The 15439-nt window shown below is 41.1% G+C and overlaps 1 protein-coding gene across 1 annotated transcript in view; it reads right to left on the minus strand.

Annotated features, from left to right (window-relative positions):
* Nucleotides 1-15439, minus strand: part of PREP (prolyl endopeptidase) — a 206686-nt gene that overhangs the window by 66170 nt on the left and 125077 nt on the right. The window contains exon 11 of the mRNA XM_025199242.1: nucleotides 3707-3810. Coding sequence (XP_025055027.1) covers nucleotides 3707-3810 — 104 coding nt within the window. The remainder of the gene's footprint in view (nucleotides 1-3706; nucleotides 3811-15439) is intronic.

Here is a 15439-nt window from a genome sequence, read left to right on the forward strand (position 1 = left end):
GGGGGGGGGTGAGGGGGGACTGAGCCGAGGGCAGCTTTGAGATGCCCAGGTTGCGGGTTGCCCCCCAGCACGCTGAGCCTGTGGGATCAGACATAGGGCAGAAAGCTGGAAAAGTTCCCCAGCTGGAGGGAGCCCCGAGTGGATGCTGGAGTGGTTGTTTATTTTCTTGTTATCCTTCATTGTTTTGTTCTGTTCTAATGCAGTTGCTGCTCAGAGGACCGAAGCAGAGGCAACCACAGGGGAGCTGGGCGGGATGAAGTCTCAAGACCGAACTTCCGGAGACGACAATTGATAGTGAGCCCAGACAGGGAAGATCCGGGGGCTGGAACCAGCAGCTGTGGACCACAGTGTCCTGACTTGCACGGTGGGTGAGTAGACTGGAGTGTGGGGGAGGCGGAGTCCCAGGACCAGCCATGCTGACAACATGAGTACTACTGGCAACAGGTATGAGATAACACCACTGAATCCCTCCTTATCACATTTCCATCAAGATGTGGCAGACAAGTGAGAAGTGAGGAAGCCTGACCCTGGGTGCAGAGAAGTACTCATAGGAGCTGCAGGGACCTTTTTCACACCTGAATTGTAGCTGGAGCTCAAGGGTGACACAGAACTACAAAGAGGTTTAAGGCTACTGTCCAGATTAATTTACACATGAAGATTCCTTGTGGAAGAGACATAAAGCCTGTAGATTCCTTTCCTCCCCACACAAAATTGGGTAGGAAATAACCAACGAATAGTGTCACCTTGATTCCTCTCTACAATATACCTAGTGGCACTATTTAGCCGGCTTTGTTGTTCTGGGTCTGACTGCAATACAGTACACTCCATCTCTAGAGTGGTTGGCAGGGGAATATGCAGGACTGGTAATTTAAGAAGTCACTCCTCTTGTAGGGTCAGTACAGCAATGTATTGCCCCCAAGACGGATCTCATGCCAAAGCCATGATTTGGCTCACTGCAATTAGAGCATGCAGTGGCTTTTTCAATAAAGTAATTTTAAATGAATTTGATGGTTGTGTACAATAAAGCAGCTAACTCAAAGGTGGCAACTTTTTCCTCCGTTTGGAGGTCTTTCTAAAGTTACAGCCTTCTGGATGTGAAGAGCTCTGTTAACTTAACAAATTATTTTTATTAGTATTTTACTTTGCCTAACTATAACGTGAAATTGATTCATATGTAGAAGTGGCATTTGGATTCCACCTGAAACACTCAAATTGCTAGAAAAATACAGCACTCTTAATGTATAAGAATTCCTTCTAAATCTTTTTAATTACATGGATATTTTAATTCCATTATCATCTCACTCAACTTGACAGCAGTGTTACAATCACATAACCATGTTCTTTCACATCAAGAAGATCGTTTCCTTCCTTTCAACTCAATATCCTCTGAAGGCATTCAAAGGAAGTCTCCCTTATGAATTCAAGCCAATAAGTAACAACGCATTCTCTACTAGTACATCTTTGGCCTCTACAAATGTCATCATGCAACACTGCATAAACTCACATCCTTTAGAAAAATATCTAATTTCCTTCCAAAGACTCTAGCAATGGTAAATCTACCACTTCCCCTAGAAAGTTGTTGTAATATTACTTATCCTTTCTGCTACAAAACTTATTTCAAGGTTGAACTCCTACAGAATGGAACTTACGATATGCTTTGCAAAACTAACACTCACTCCTTCTCCCCACTGTGATATCTCTTTTTCATCTGTCTATTCCTAAATACAGTGATCAAGTCACCTCTCAACTTTCTCTTCAATAAGCTGAATAAACAGAACTCCATACACCCTGTACATCTTGTTTTTCAGCTCCTGGGATCATTTTCTGATTCTCCTTTGAACTTCTTTACAGTATTTCTCTGGACCTGGACACAGTACTTTAGCTGTGGTCTTACCAAAGCTGTGTACAGGATACAAGATCACTTCCCTCCTTTGACTTGATATTCTACTTTTTAATCATATCAGACCAGCATGCTGCATGGAGAGCTCATACTGAATGCACCCATCTAGGATGACTCCCAATTCTTTTTCTAAGACAGCCTTCCATCTCATGGTTACAGACTTTATTTATATTCATTTGTCTATGCCGAAATGCATATTTTTGGACTGTGACCATTTAATAAAGTGTTTCTGATTACTGTGGGAAAGTATTCTTTCCTTCTCATTACTTACTATCCCATTTATCTTTGTACCATACGTGGAATATTACATCATCATGTAGATTATTGAGAAAAATATAAATAGTATTGGATTTCACTAACAAAGGTCTTGCTTATTGATTTCTCCCCATTAACAGCTACATTTTAAGTTCTGTACATTTTTAAGGATTCTGTGTACCCTGTTAAGTCCATATAATGTAATGTAATTTTTAATCAAGCTGCCAGGCAGTATAAAGACAAATGCCACAGAGAAATCCAAACATGATGTATCAACACAGTTGCTTTTATCAGCAGGATCTATAATCTGGTCAAAACAATAACATACCTGCTTTCCATTAATCGTATTGGCTGGCATTCACTATATTTTAGCCTCTACTTCTGTGTCAACAGAATCCTGAATGAACCATTACAGCATGTCAGAACTTAGCTGTTCTATAGCTCATCATGAATCAGATCCCATTGGCTTAGACACTGTACAACACAGAACAAAAGGATGATCCTTGACAAGAAAAATTTTGAATCTAACATCAAAGGCTTGTAGGCAGACTTGCACAGGGAAGCTGTTTCCCCCTATGAGGTTTTATATTAGAAATATTAATTATATTTGTATGCTTTTTAAAAGCATTATGATCCTTTGCTCCTTGTTTTATCTTAGCAGGCAGCAGTGCAAATATAGAGAGCAAAGTACTAGAGTAAATACAAAGCCAAGTACCCACTGACTTCTACAGGAGCAGCAACAGTTTCACAGTATGTAATCACGATGCTGCTGAAATAAGTTTAATACACTATGGCACTTCTCAGAAAAACATACACTGTGGCACTTCTCTCTCTCACACACCCTATAAGAGAATGATTTTCCCGTTCACTTCAATGAATAGTCTCTTGCCTTCTTTCTAAATGAGATGGTTAGTAATATTAATGAGACCATTCTCAAGCTATGCTCTTGCATTTGATGTTACCTACTTGCTAATCCATACATTAGTTTATATGGTCTATATGTTCTGTAGTGAGCCTTAAAGACATCAGAACTCCATTGGTTTTTCAGTGATAGTGGTGGAAGCAAAGCAGGTGCTGCATTATCTGTCCTTGCTGCTTCCTGGGACGGGTTCCAGTGTATTACATTTGTAGTAGGGAAGATAGGAAATGACTGGTAAGAGCTTGGTGTACAAGAAAATTTGTCCCTCTGTTGTCACTGCTGCCCTGTGCCACCTCACTCTCTCTATGGGTCAGGGTCTGGATGTAGGCTGTCAAGGAGGGAGAAATTCAGCCTCATACAGAAAGGTTGTTACAAAGGATGACTACATTAAAATAAAGAGGAAAGCAATCACGGAATAGAGACTGAGACAAAATGTTACCACACTTTAAGCCTCATGACCCAGGAAGATGCAGGTTTAGGACTGCTATTTACTGCTTCAAAGCCCTGAACTTTTGAAATAGAATCCAAACACAGGAGTCAATTCAAAGCAGTTTTACCTTCACCTAACTATGAACCCCTGCACAGGGGATTATTACGCAATAAGATAGGAAGAATCATATTTTCTTTATTACCTGAATTGTCTGGTAAATTGAAGGATCAAATCCTTTCACAGTCACCTCCCGGAAAACTCTTGGCTCCAGTTCCTCTTTGGTCAGATCACAGTGATATATAATACCTAAAACAGAGTGCAAGTTTATAAATTTAGTGCACATTCATCATTAAAAGGACATTTATTAAAAGTCATGTCAACTAATGTCAACTCAGTTGGGTAAAAAAGCAACCTTGGTACATTAAAAAAAATGCAACAATTAACATACACTGCCTCATTGAAGAGTGATTTTTTTCACATAAAGAACAATCATCACTGGTAATACTAAGCCTGTAAAATTAGACTATCACAATGAGCTAAACAGAATGAAAAAGATTTTTCATTGCAAAGAAAGAATGACTAAAAACTGCGGGCAATTCTTGTTGCCCAAATTCAAGAAAGAAACTCAGGTTGTAGGTGTTAGGTCCCTATAATCCAATGGATTGCTTAAAACCAGGTCCTACACTACAACATTGCATAAAGAAGGGTTTTGCTTTTGTCTTTCAGGTAGTATACTTCTTTCCTCATTATATTTCTTTTGCTTCCAGCAGGGATGAACAGAACAACTTAGGACTCTGGCTTCTGATCAGGAACCCTAAGCAGTCCTGGCTACATAGAGGGGGAGACTGCCCTGGCCTCATACAACCATGGAATCTACGGAACAGGAGAAAAAAAAAGGTTACTAGGGGCCTGTTGTACAAAAGGAGACTAAAAAAGCCTGAGAGGGGGGCATGATTGCTGTCTATAAACTCACTAGGAACAAAAACCAGGGAGGGAAAAGAACTGTGAAAGATAAAGAACAATGTTTGGTACAAGAACAAAGGGGTATAAAGTAGAATCCGAAGTAGATTCTCAACCATTAGAGCAATGAGATTCTGGAACAGCCTTACAATAGGAATGGGGCAAGAACCTAACTACTTTTAAAATGGAGACTGACATGTTTATGAATGAGATTGCATAAGTTCCCTACAATAGCAGGAGACTGGATCCTGACCTACAAGGCTCTTTCCAATCCTAGATCAAAAGCTCCCTGCCATCAGCGGTGTTGGCACTTGTTTCTCCCTTGCTCGTGGGTTTACCAGTTGCACACCCCATGAGCAAGGAAGTATTCAGTTCAGGGAGGCAAAATGCCTTCACTAACATCCATCAAATATTAACAACATACCTGCTGCAACACATTGCAGGGTACAGTTTACTACACTGCATTATGTATGGAGTGAGCAGAGCCATGTATCCCTTTCCCTTTTATTTAGACCTACCATTAAAGGATTAGGGATACGGATAGCAAAGTGTCATATTGAATGAAATAGTCTGAATGTTTGTAATAGTTGCCCATTAGCCAGTTTAGGAAGAAGACAAGATTCATCTTTTTATCTAGGCCATTGTTTTGGCCTACGTGCGGAAGGTCCTGACTTTGCTCAAAGTCTTAACTCTTGAATTTTATCTTTAGAGGCCTTTAACAAAGTTAACATAAAAATGACCCTTAAGCAAACATCCCACATTCCGAGAGATCAAACCCTAGGGCCTTTGACAAGATTGGAAATAAAAGTCAATTCAGTGATATGGAAATTCCCCAAAGTAATTAAAATGGTCAAGAAAAGAAACTGATTACCAAGCAAAAGAATCTGTTAAGTAAGATCCGAGCCCAAATTTGGGAGTAGTGACAGGTTTGGGTAGGAGGGGCCCAAGACGGCAACTCACTCAATAAAAACTGTAACCTACTGTCCCAATTTGGAGGTAAGCTCACTTGCAGAACAACAAAGGAAGAATCGCAAGTGTAGGCTGGATCAGACTGATCACCTGAACCACCCTCTCCGTGAACACGAATCTCTTAGTTCACGCTGAAGCTGCGGAGCGCCCGAAAGGGACTGAAGGAAGGGGGCTTAGTCCTATCAGTATTGAGGCCAGACCATTGAAACATATTGCTGAGGCCAGCCCATTGAACCGTACTACTGAGGCCAACCCATTAAATTGTACTACAGAGGAATGAAACCGTATTTAGGTGTTTGGCTTCTCGGAATTCTAGGATTGTAAGTATATTATGAAAAATAACAGTATTGATTCAAATTTAACTTTCAGTTGTAATTGTAGTTGTTTTTGTAATACTAATTCTTATAGCATTGTTTGGGAAGGAAGTGCATTTGGAGCATTGTTTCTGATATATGTAGTTATTGTGTTCTTAATGTTTGTGGTATTTCTTAAAGCTAAGCAGTGTTATATGCGTAGCAAAGAATTTTAAAATAAAATTGTGTTGTGTGAACTAAGTGTGCAATCATTGTGAAATCGTGCAATCAACTAAATACTCCCCCAGCCAGTGCATCAAACGAATCAGTAAGTTGTGTGGGATCTTCTCTATTCCATAACCCACTAGAGACACAAAGGTTAGGCAAAATTTGCCTTTCGGATTGTAACCTCCCTCCTTTAGGACCCAGTTCTGAAAATAAGGACACAATGAAGATTTTGCAGAATTGGGTCCTTAGTTTGTCTGATCCTCAGGATAGAGTTGTGTATAATGGTTTCCATGACAGGCCCTTGATCCTAGTCAATACAACCTGACTGTAAATTACATATAATATTAGCATCTAATTTTAATGATTCATAATTGTGTTGCTTTAAAGACAGCAGACCCGTAAGCAGTTTTAAATATTTACTGAGGAAAAAGAACACTAAACTTACACAGCAATAAAGTACTCAGAGAAAATATTGCTGCAATTAAACTAAATATGCAATCGCCAATATTAAACTATTACTATGGCTGGAACAATTTAGATTTAAAAATTTTAAAAAAAGTTGAAAAAGGAAGTATGTACCTCAGAAGCTTTGAGTGACTGTGTGTAGTTAAGAAAGCAAAATCTCTGATAAAAGTGAGCCTTACTAATCAGTTTTAGAGAGCTTAGAAAACTGAAACTGCATACTGGCAAACAAAAGCAAACTCTTTTAAGGACAGATGATAAAAGCCAATGCTTATCATAGCATCTAATACTTTAAAACTCTTCTTTCATGGTAAATTATGAAAAATACAGGACTACTGATTTTCAGTTAAATTCTTTTCTTCTCTATATTTGTAATGTACAAGGTCAAAATAACACTAATGCAAAAAAACCAGTATTTCCCATAGAGTGTGGAGAGCACCCTCCAAGAGGAAGAAACACGAAGGGAAATGGAGGAAGTAGGGTTTGAGATACGGAAGTGATCTAAACATATAATTTTCCTTGGCTTTCCAAGGCTTGGCCATTATTGCAGACAATCACTAGGGCTAGGGACAAAAGTTACACATAAACTGGTTTAAGTGATCAGGAACTGGTTTAAATTTGTAACAGAACAGAAGTTCAGTGCACGTAAACCAGGTTGAAAATGTCAAAAATGGTTTAAGATAAACCTGGTTGAATGTAGCATAAGACTTAATTGATTTAGGTCAAATCAGTTTATGGAACTTCTGTCCCACACCCCTTTCTGATTTAAGTTAAATCAGAGTCCCCCAGCATCCCAGCATGCTCTGCAGCCCAGCTGGGCTGTGTTGTCTGCTCCAGAGAGCAGGGCTGGTCCCGCCCCTTTGCTCTATCTGGAGCAGGGATGGGGGCATGGCAGGGGAGCACAGTTTTCCCCCCCCCTACCCCACAGTGGCTGGTTTCTCCCTCCTGCCCCACAGTGCTGTGCCCCTTCAGCCTTGAGCCCTGAGGCAGCGCAATACAGAGACCCCCTAGCCCAGCAGCAGGGGAGGAGGGGGACAGCCCTCCATGACAGCCCAGCCAGCCACTGAGGCAGTGTTGCACAGAGCTCCCTCCACCCACTCCCCTGTAGCCAAACTGCAATGCCATTGTTCTAATCTGTCTGGGTAGTAATCTGATTTCCTAAGTCAGGGTTTGAGAAGGCACCTCTCTTTCCTTCCAGCTTAGACAGCACCATGTCTGTTCCCCCAGCAGGCTGTGCAGCATGCAGATGGGCTGCTGGGGATATGATTAGAAGAGGGGAACAGTCCTGCTTGTGGGGGAGGGTCTGGCCATGCCCCCTGCTCTTACTGCTTACACTCCCTCCCCCTCACCTCCAAAAAGCCTGGCAAGGGCTGCTTCTCCCCTCCTCCTCCAGGCACACTGGGTGGAGGTTTAAACCCCTCCTTAATCATACTTAGGCTTGGCCACAGCCCCCTCTCCCACCCCACCCCGTCAGCTTCTCTTACTCACTGTAGAAGGGAAGGGGTGGGGCTTGCTCTAGTGGCCCCTGGCTTCTGGTCTGAGCCACTGCAGGCATGTGCCTGCATTTCTGGAATCAAAAGTGAACGTCTATTCACTTACAAATTGGTTCAATCCACGCAGGTTAGACTAGCCTGAAAAGATTGAATCAATTCAGTCTCAGGCTTTTTAAATGTCTGTACTTAGCCTAGGGCATATTTTGATTGAGAAATTGAATATTAGGACACACAAAAGGACAGGCATATACTGCAGCTTATAAGGTTATTCGCCCAACATTTCAGTAATGTGAATGTACCACTTGTATTTTATTCCTATAGCATTTACAGTTGCATGGCACTAATGCCCAATAAAGCTGGACCTAATTATGTTATGAACCATGAAAACATAATAAATTATAGTCTCTTTCCTCCAAATACTTATGGAGACAAGATATAACAAGTAAATCTTGTTATATCACCCAGGCTAAGGTGAAGTGAGAAAATGAGGCAATTAACAGGATGTACAAATTCTTATCCAGGCCAGAGGTCTGCATATGAATAAAGGACTGGAAATAAAAGTTATTTTGTTTAAGCCTTTGTAAGCAGTGAGATAGTAAACTGGAGTTTACCTGTCAGTTCCTACTATCCAGTTTAAGAATACCAGATTTTGATAGTTCAACAATTTTCCAGCCACAATAGCAAACCTGTCAAAAGTAGTATAGGGTGGTTTTATAAACTGGGGTGTTTTCTAATTGAAATAAACCAAAGACCATCTATCACATGCTATCAGGGCATTTCTGACCACCTGATGATTTGTGGTCAGTGAATGAAATGGAAGTGGTGATAGAGTCTAAGGACTACCTTCCTTCTTCCATCTGTAAATCCTGCACTATATTAGCTATCCTTGAAATTAAACATTTACTGATTTATTGTTTCAGGACATAAAGCAATAAAATGTAACAATATAAGGAATACACCTAAACAGACGCTATATTTTATTGTCAAACTGCTAGGTTTTACACTTCTGTAGAGTACAATTTGCTACTCAAAACCCAGAAATACTTATATCCGTCACCAGTAGATGTGTAGTGTAGTACTTTGGACAAAAACTAATCAGAGTCTAAGAGGAATCAAATATCATAATACACTATTAATATAGTAAGGAAGCTCCAAGTAGGTCACATATAAGCAAATCATTAAATTTCAAAGTGAATAAACGTCTACATTCTGTACCATTGGGATTAAGCAAAAAGTATTTGTTCAGTTCAACACTGCATTTTGTTCATAGAGATTTGATGCATTTCTTAGTTACTCAAATGATCGAGTATTTAAAAACATTGGCAGAGGTTCTATTTTAAACAATTTAGGTCCTATCCCACTACTGACATTCAATTTCCCCCTTTTTTTTTTTAAATTTGCAAGGAAAAGTTATAAGGCTTTCTTCTCTTTCTTCTCTTGAAATGGAATAGAACAGGGGGAAAATAAAGCTCTTAAGAATACTGATAAAATACAGAACTCCTCAGTGGATTAAAGACAATTGCTTTTGTTCAAAACACTTCAGAGGCAACATTCATAACTGTTTTGGTGTCTTAATTAGACATGAAGTGATTTATATGTTACTATCTTGGGTAATAGATTCCCTCATTCAACCAATTCCACTACGCACTTTTCCTCTAAATGTGAATGTTAAGATTAATGTCTGAAGTAACCACATGATACACTCTCCCCATCTCACTCTTACCCCAAAATTTGTGTGATGCCATGTTACATTTATTTGATAGTAATGAAGCTGAACTTCAAGATTTTTTTTCTGTAATAAAAGAGCTGCACGTTCTTCAGGAAGTTTTCCTACATGTTCTATCTGACCATTGCCATTCAGGGTGTGTTTTAAATTCAAAATAAAGGTAAAGCATAAGAACAATCTACCATGGAATAGAGAGAGGCAGGGCTGTACTCCATAATAAACTGCCTGTATGAGAGCACCTACCCAGGATGAGTGGAAGGTAAACAGCAATAGCTTAACAAAAAGGCAAGCTACTAGGGCTGTGCGAAGCTTTGGTCCCTGATTCAATTCAGTGCAGATTTGGTCCTATTTAGTGGCTGAATCTCCGAATATGAATCAAATCAGAGGACCCTTTAATCTCTCCAAATAGAATTGAAACCCTTTGAGAATCGATTTGGAAAGATTTGGAGATTCAGACACAGACACCGCTTTAAATGTTTTTTCTACGTACCTCTATGTAGTAGGTGGCTCGTGAACACCGTGATGCTGGGGCACATGGAGTGTCCCACAGGAGTGTGGGGGGTTCCCCAACACACTTGGCAGCAGACTCAGAAGTAGACCAGAAGTACTTCCGGTCCACTTCCAGGTCTGCTGGGGAGCATGTCGGGGGCCCTACCATGACCCTTCCCCCATCCCTCCGGGCTCAGCAACTGGTGCCTCCTGGGTCGGGGGAGAGGGGGCACCCGGGGTTCCCCTGCAGCTAAGCCAAAGGGGGTGGGTGGGGCTCCCCGCATGCTCCCCGGTAGACCTGGAAGTGGAGCGGAATTACTTCCGGTCTGCTTCTGGGTTTGCTGCTGAGCACATGGAGGCTCCCCCCGCACTCCTGTGGGATGCTGTATCTGCCTCAGCATCTCAGTGCTCACAAGCTACGCTGGTACCTCAAAGTAAGTAGAAAAAACATTTAAAGCTGTGTGTATGTCTGAATCACTGACTCTCCAAATCAGCATCAAATCTTCAGATTTAGATTCAGCTGAATCGAATCAGAGACAATGATCCGAATCAATGAATCAAATCACTGTCCCTGAATCAGGCCAAATTCAAATCCAAATTGAATAAGGCCCACTTCACACACCCCTACAAGCTACTGCAGGTTATTTCCTTTTCCTTTGGGACAAGAGTTTCTATCTCCATATCTTTGCACATCAAATGAAAAATACAGTCAAATTCCTAAATAACTTTTAAGCTGGTGTAGAAGGATTTAGCTATGCATCTCCAGCTAATGTAGAGATACTGCTATTTGACTACCATTAACATTAGAGAGATTTGCAAGACTAAATTCCCGGATACTTGTCCTGAAGATGAACTTGTTGAGTTCAAAGTAAGGCAAAGGTCATCTCAGCTTCTTATTCCTCCATCTTGAGTCATTTGTAACTGACTATGGTAACACAAAGTATTGGCTTCTTCATTGAAAATAAACTTCAATGAAGTTCACAGCTTCCTTGATACACAGATATAATGACTGTTCATTTCAGGATAGCATTATTTGGACTAATAGAGAAAAAGACTAAATACAGAAAGAAGCTTCTACTTCCAACTAGGATCTTTTCACAGTTTACCAGTTTTCCTCTTCAATTATCATAAAACATGCCAAAATTCAACATGCTGATTGGAATTTCTGGTTTGGATAAACAAAGTGCATTCTTACAATACGAAGAGATGTCCTTATCAGGACTAACATTTGGACTAGTATTTTGAGGATTTTCTTCTTCTGAAAAATCCCTATAAATGTTAAGCCTCTGTACATTCATGCACAGAGAGGATGCATATCTGCAAATTTTTCCATAGATATGACAAGTGGTGCCTTGCAGGGGGTACAACTGTTGGCCAGGATTTTGTGTGCTTTCCTTCTTCCTCTGCCATTTCTTGGCTTCCTGAGCAAGACAGTTCTCTCTGAAGTGGACTGTAGCTTGATGTATGGTGCAATGCTATTGAGATGTTACCAACCAACACATCCCATTTTGTAGAGTTGATGCCACCCTTCTTAAGGTATGCTTTCAGGGTGTCCTTGTAGCACTTCTGTACTCTGCAGGTCCTCTTACCACGACTAAGTTGATAGAAAAGGACTTACTTTGGGAGACGAGTGACAGCCATCCGTACGTAGTGGCCAGCTCAGTGGAGCTGATGTTTCATGATCTTTGCCTCTATACTGGTTATCTTAGCTGCACAGAGGATGCTGGCATTGGTGCAATGGTCTTCCCGTCTAATGCGAAGAATCTTCCTGAAGCAATGCTGATGGAACCATTGCAGGCACTTAAGGTGGCTTCAATATGTCACCCACATCTCACACCTGTAGAGGAGCGTGGGGATAACCACTGCATTGTAGACCAGGATCTTAGTTTTCATTAGTAGATCTCTGTCAGCAAAGACACAGCAAAACAGCTTTCCAGAAGATACACTGGCACAGAGAATCCTAAACTTGATTTCACATCAAAACTGACTGACTGGGATAGATAACTGCCAAGGTATGGGGAATGCTCTATGTTTCCCAGGGGTCCTCCACCAATAGTAATTTGTGGGGGTAGGGGGCAGCTTGTGCTGGGGCAGGCTGAGGGAGCACCTTGGTCTTCCCAATGTTAAAGGGGAGTCCCAGACTGTGACAGGCACCAGCGAAAAGGTCAAGAGTGGACTGCAGATTAGTCTCAGTGTGCATGAGGATAACACAGTTGCCAGCCTACTGAAGGCTGGTGATACCAGTCGTGGTAACTTTTTTTTTTGCTGTGAAGGCACTGCAGGTTGAAAAGCTGACTGTTCATTTGATACTCAACCCCAATTTCAGGAGGACAGTGGTTACAGATCACGTCTGATTTGTGATTTGACAACCAAATCACAAGAAACGTAGAAAAAATGGTTGGGGCAATAACATAGCCCTGCTTGACACTAGCATGGATGGTAAATGGGTCTGTCTCTGATCTACTGCAAAGGACTATGGTGGTCAGCCCATCATGGAGTAGCCTAAGGACACTGATGAACTTCAGTGGACAACCAAATCTAGCCAGCACCTTCTATAAGGCTTCACAATTGATGAAGTTGCCTTGGTTAGGTCAATGAATGCCATGAACAGCTCCTGGTTTTGCTCACTATGGTTCTCCTGGATGGTCTAAAGCCACAACGGGATTCTGAAAGAACACCTTAGGCAAGGTTGAGAAGGCAATGCCTTACTCGGATACAAGTAAGAATCCTTCTGGCAGCGCCTCAGTAGTTCCCACACACTGACTAATCCCCTTTTTTGAAGATAGTCACAATGTTGGCATTCATAAGTCAGGCGGAACTTCCTCATTAACCCATGTTTTGATGAGAAGTTGGTGATATCTTTGCACTAGTGCTGTCTCACCAGCTTTGAAGACCACTGCATGGTTGCCATCTGGGCCAGCCACCTTATTGTTCTTGGTCTGAGTGATGGCATGCCAGGCATGCCAGACTTCCTTGAAGGATGGGAGATCAGCAAGAGGATCTATTACTGGGTGTTGAGGAATGGACTCGATGGTGGCAGCTGAGACCTCAGATTCATGGTTAAGTTGAGTCTTGAAATGCTCCTTCCAGCATTGCTTGATGGAGGCTTATATTTTACAGACAACTGATGTTCCATCCCAGGTTGTTTTTCCTGTTATTTTAAAATGCAAAAGGCCAATGTACGTATGCATGTATTATCATCCATGTGAAAACAATGCTTTTATTATTAAAGTTTGATATACAGCATGGACCTTTTTCAGAAAGATTTACAACTTCACTTTGAAAGCTAAAAGAACCCTATGCTTGGCGCATCTGTCAAATCAGGGCAGTTTTTAGCCAAAAAGCTTGTCTTTGGAATCCACTGATCTTTTGCTTTCCACTTAAGATTTCTTTCCTTCATCTTTCTCTTTGCTTCCGGGACTAGCTTTTAGGCAATAAAGCAACCTCAGGGAGAACGAAACATATCTGGCTGCCCAGTGTTCACATTGCTTTGGGACCCTTTAAATTTTAAAGTTGTTTTTAAGTTGTTTTAAGTTGTCTGCTTTGATTTTCAGACATCCTGGGCACTCAGTTCCCTCTGTGAAAAATGGATGTACTTGGTACCGCTGAAAATGAAGACCTAAGATTGCAGTGAGAAGTGGGTGTAAGGGATGTCCTACACAAGCTATCTTTAGAATGAGTTCCTTCTGGTCAACTTTAACTGCCATTAATAAGAGACTACTCAGACTGCCACCGTGAGTTCTTAATTACTGGCTATTACTTCAATAATTGTACAGGAAAAAGTTGAGATCCACACAATGTTATGACACTTGCAAATTTCTTCAGATCCAACTAAAAGTAGTTGCTTGTTTTTTTGTTTTTCCAAAGAAAGGAAAGCGAATTCCATATTGGGACAGCAACAAGTTAAGATCCATCCATACAGGATAAGTACCGCTTGATCTTTTATAAGTTCTTGGAAGGTACATATACAATATCAGACTATTTCTGTGCACTCTCTAAACTGCATTAATGATCTACTTTTTAAGGAGATGAGTACTTTGGTGAAAGTTGAGTTCTTGCCATAATTAGAAGAAAAAATTCAGGCCACAAATTTTTACTTGGGGCCTTTTATGTTTTCTCTTCAAAGAAACACTGTGCTCTGCCTTTACATTTAACTACACTTACTATGATTATCTTTAAAGTATTTAATTAAATGATTGTTGGCTGCATGCGTCATCAGCTAAGGAGAAAACTAGAGTTTGCAGTATGGCACTTTGCTTCTTTTACAATAAAAAAGTCCTCTCTTAGAAGGACAGCAACACTGAAAGGTGGAATTATCAGTGAGATTCTTAGTTTTTCAAACATGTCTTCATTCTGGGCTCCCATTAATTTGTCTTTATTTCTCTTTTATACTAGATGACAGCGGTCAGAAGAGACTGAAGAGCGGCATTATAGGAAGAAAAATGCTTGAAGGGAATGAAACAAAGATGGAAGAAGGGACTGAAACAAATGGATCAAAATATAAAATGGATGGAAAGAAAAGGGGAAGGGAAGCTAGAGTAAATGGGAAGACAGAAGAATGGAAGTGAGAGAAAAATGGAGAGCATTATAAAGAGTTCAAATGGAAGAGGAACAGCAGTGGCGCAGTCATGTTCCTCTCTAGTGATTCTTTTAAACTTTTCATTCCTTGCAGTGGCAATCTGATTTATAGAATACCCCTGAAGAACTTTATTTTTTATTTGGCATGCAAGACTGCGAGTATTTTCAAATGGTGTTGCTTTTGGATGATCCCTCTTGCTCCTGTGTTTTTGCTTTCTTCAAAAGACTTTCTCTTTCTCATTCCTCTAGCTCACAAGATATATATACAAGTGGGTGATTAAAAGGTACTAGCTGGCTCATGTTCAACAATTTCTTTGCCTCCGTATTTCTGAGGAGGGACCCGGATATTTCCCCCACTGACCCCCCGAGGCCCCTGTGGGTGGCACTTCCAGGCCTAGGGATAACGAGGACCTTGTCAGGGAACTTCTGGAGGGACTAGATGTATTTAAATCCACGGGTCCTGATGATCTCCACCCCAGAGTGCTGAAGGAACTAGCAGGGGTCATTACAGGACCTCTGGCACAGCTCTACGAGCACTCATGGAGCTTGGGCGATGTGCCAGAGGACTGGAAAAGGGCCAATGTGATTCCCATCTTCAAAAAAGGGAGGAAGGAGGACCCAGGAAACTATAGGCCTGTGAGTCTTACCTCAGTCCTGGGGAAGCTTTTTGAAAGAATTATCCTGGCACATGTCCAGGAAGGGCCAGCAGGGGAGGTTATGCTCAGGAGCAACCAGCA

This window comes from Alligator sinensis, unplaced genomic scaffold, assembly GCF_000455745.1.
Source record: "Alligator sinensis unplaced genomic scaffold, ASM45574v1 scaffold313_1, whole genome shotgun sequence".
NCBI lineage: Eukaryota > Metazoa > Chordata > Crocodylia > Alligatoridae > Alligator > Alligator sinensis.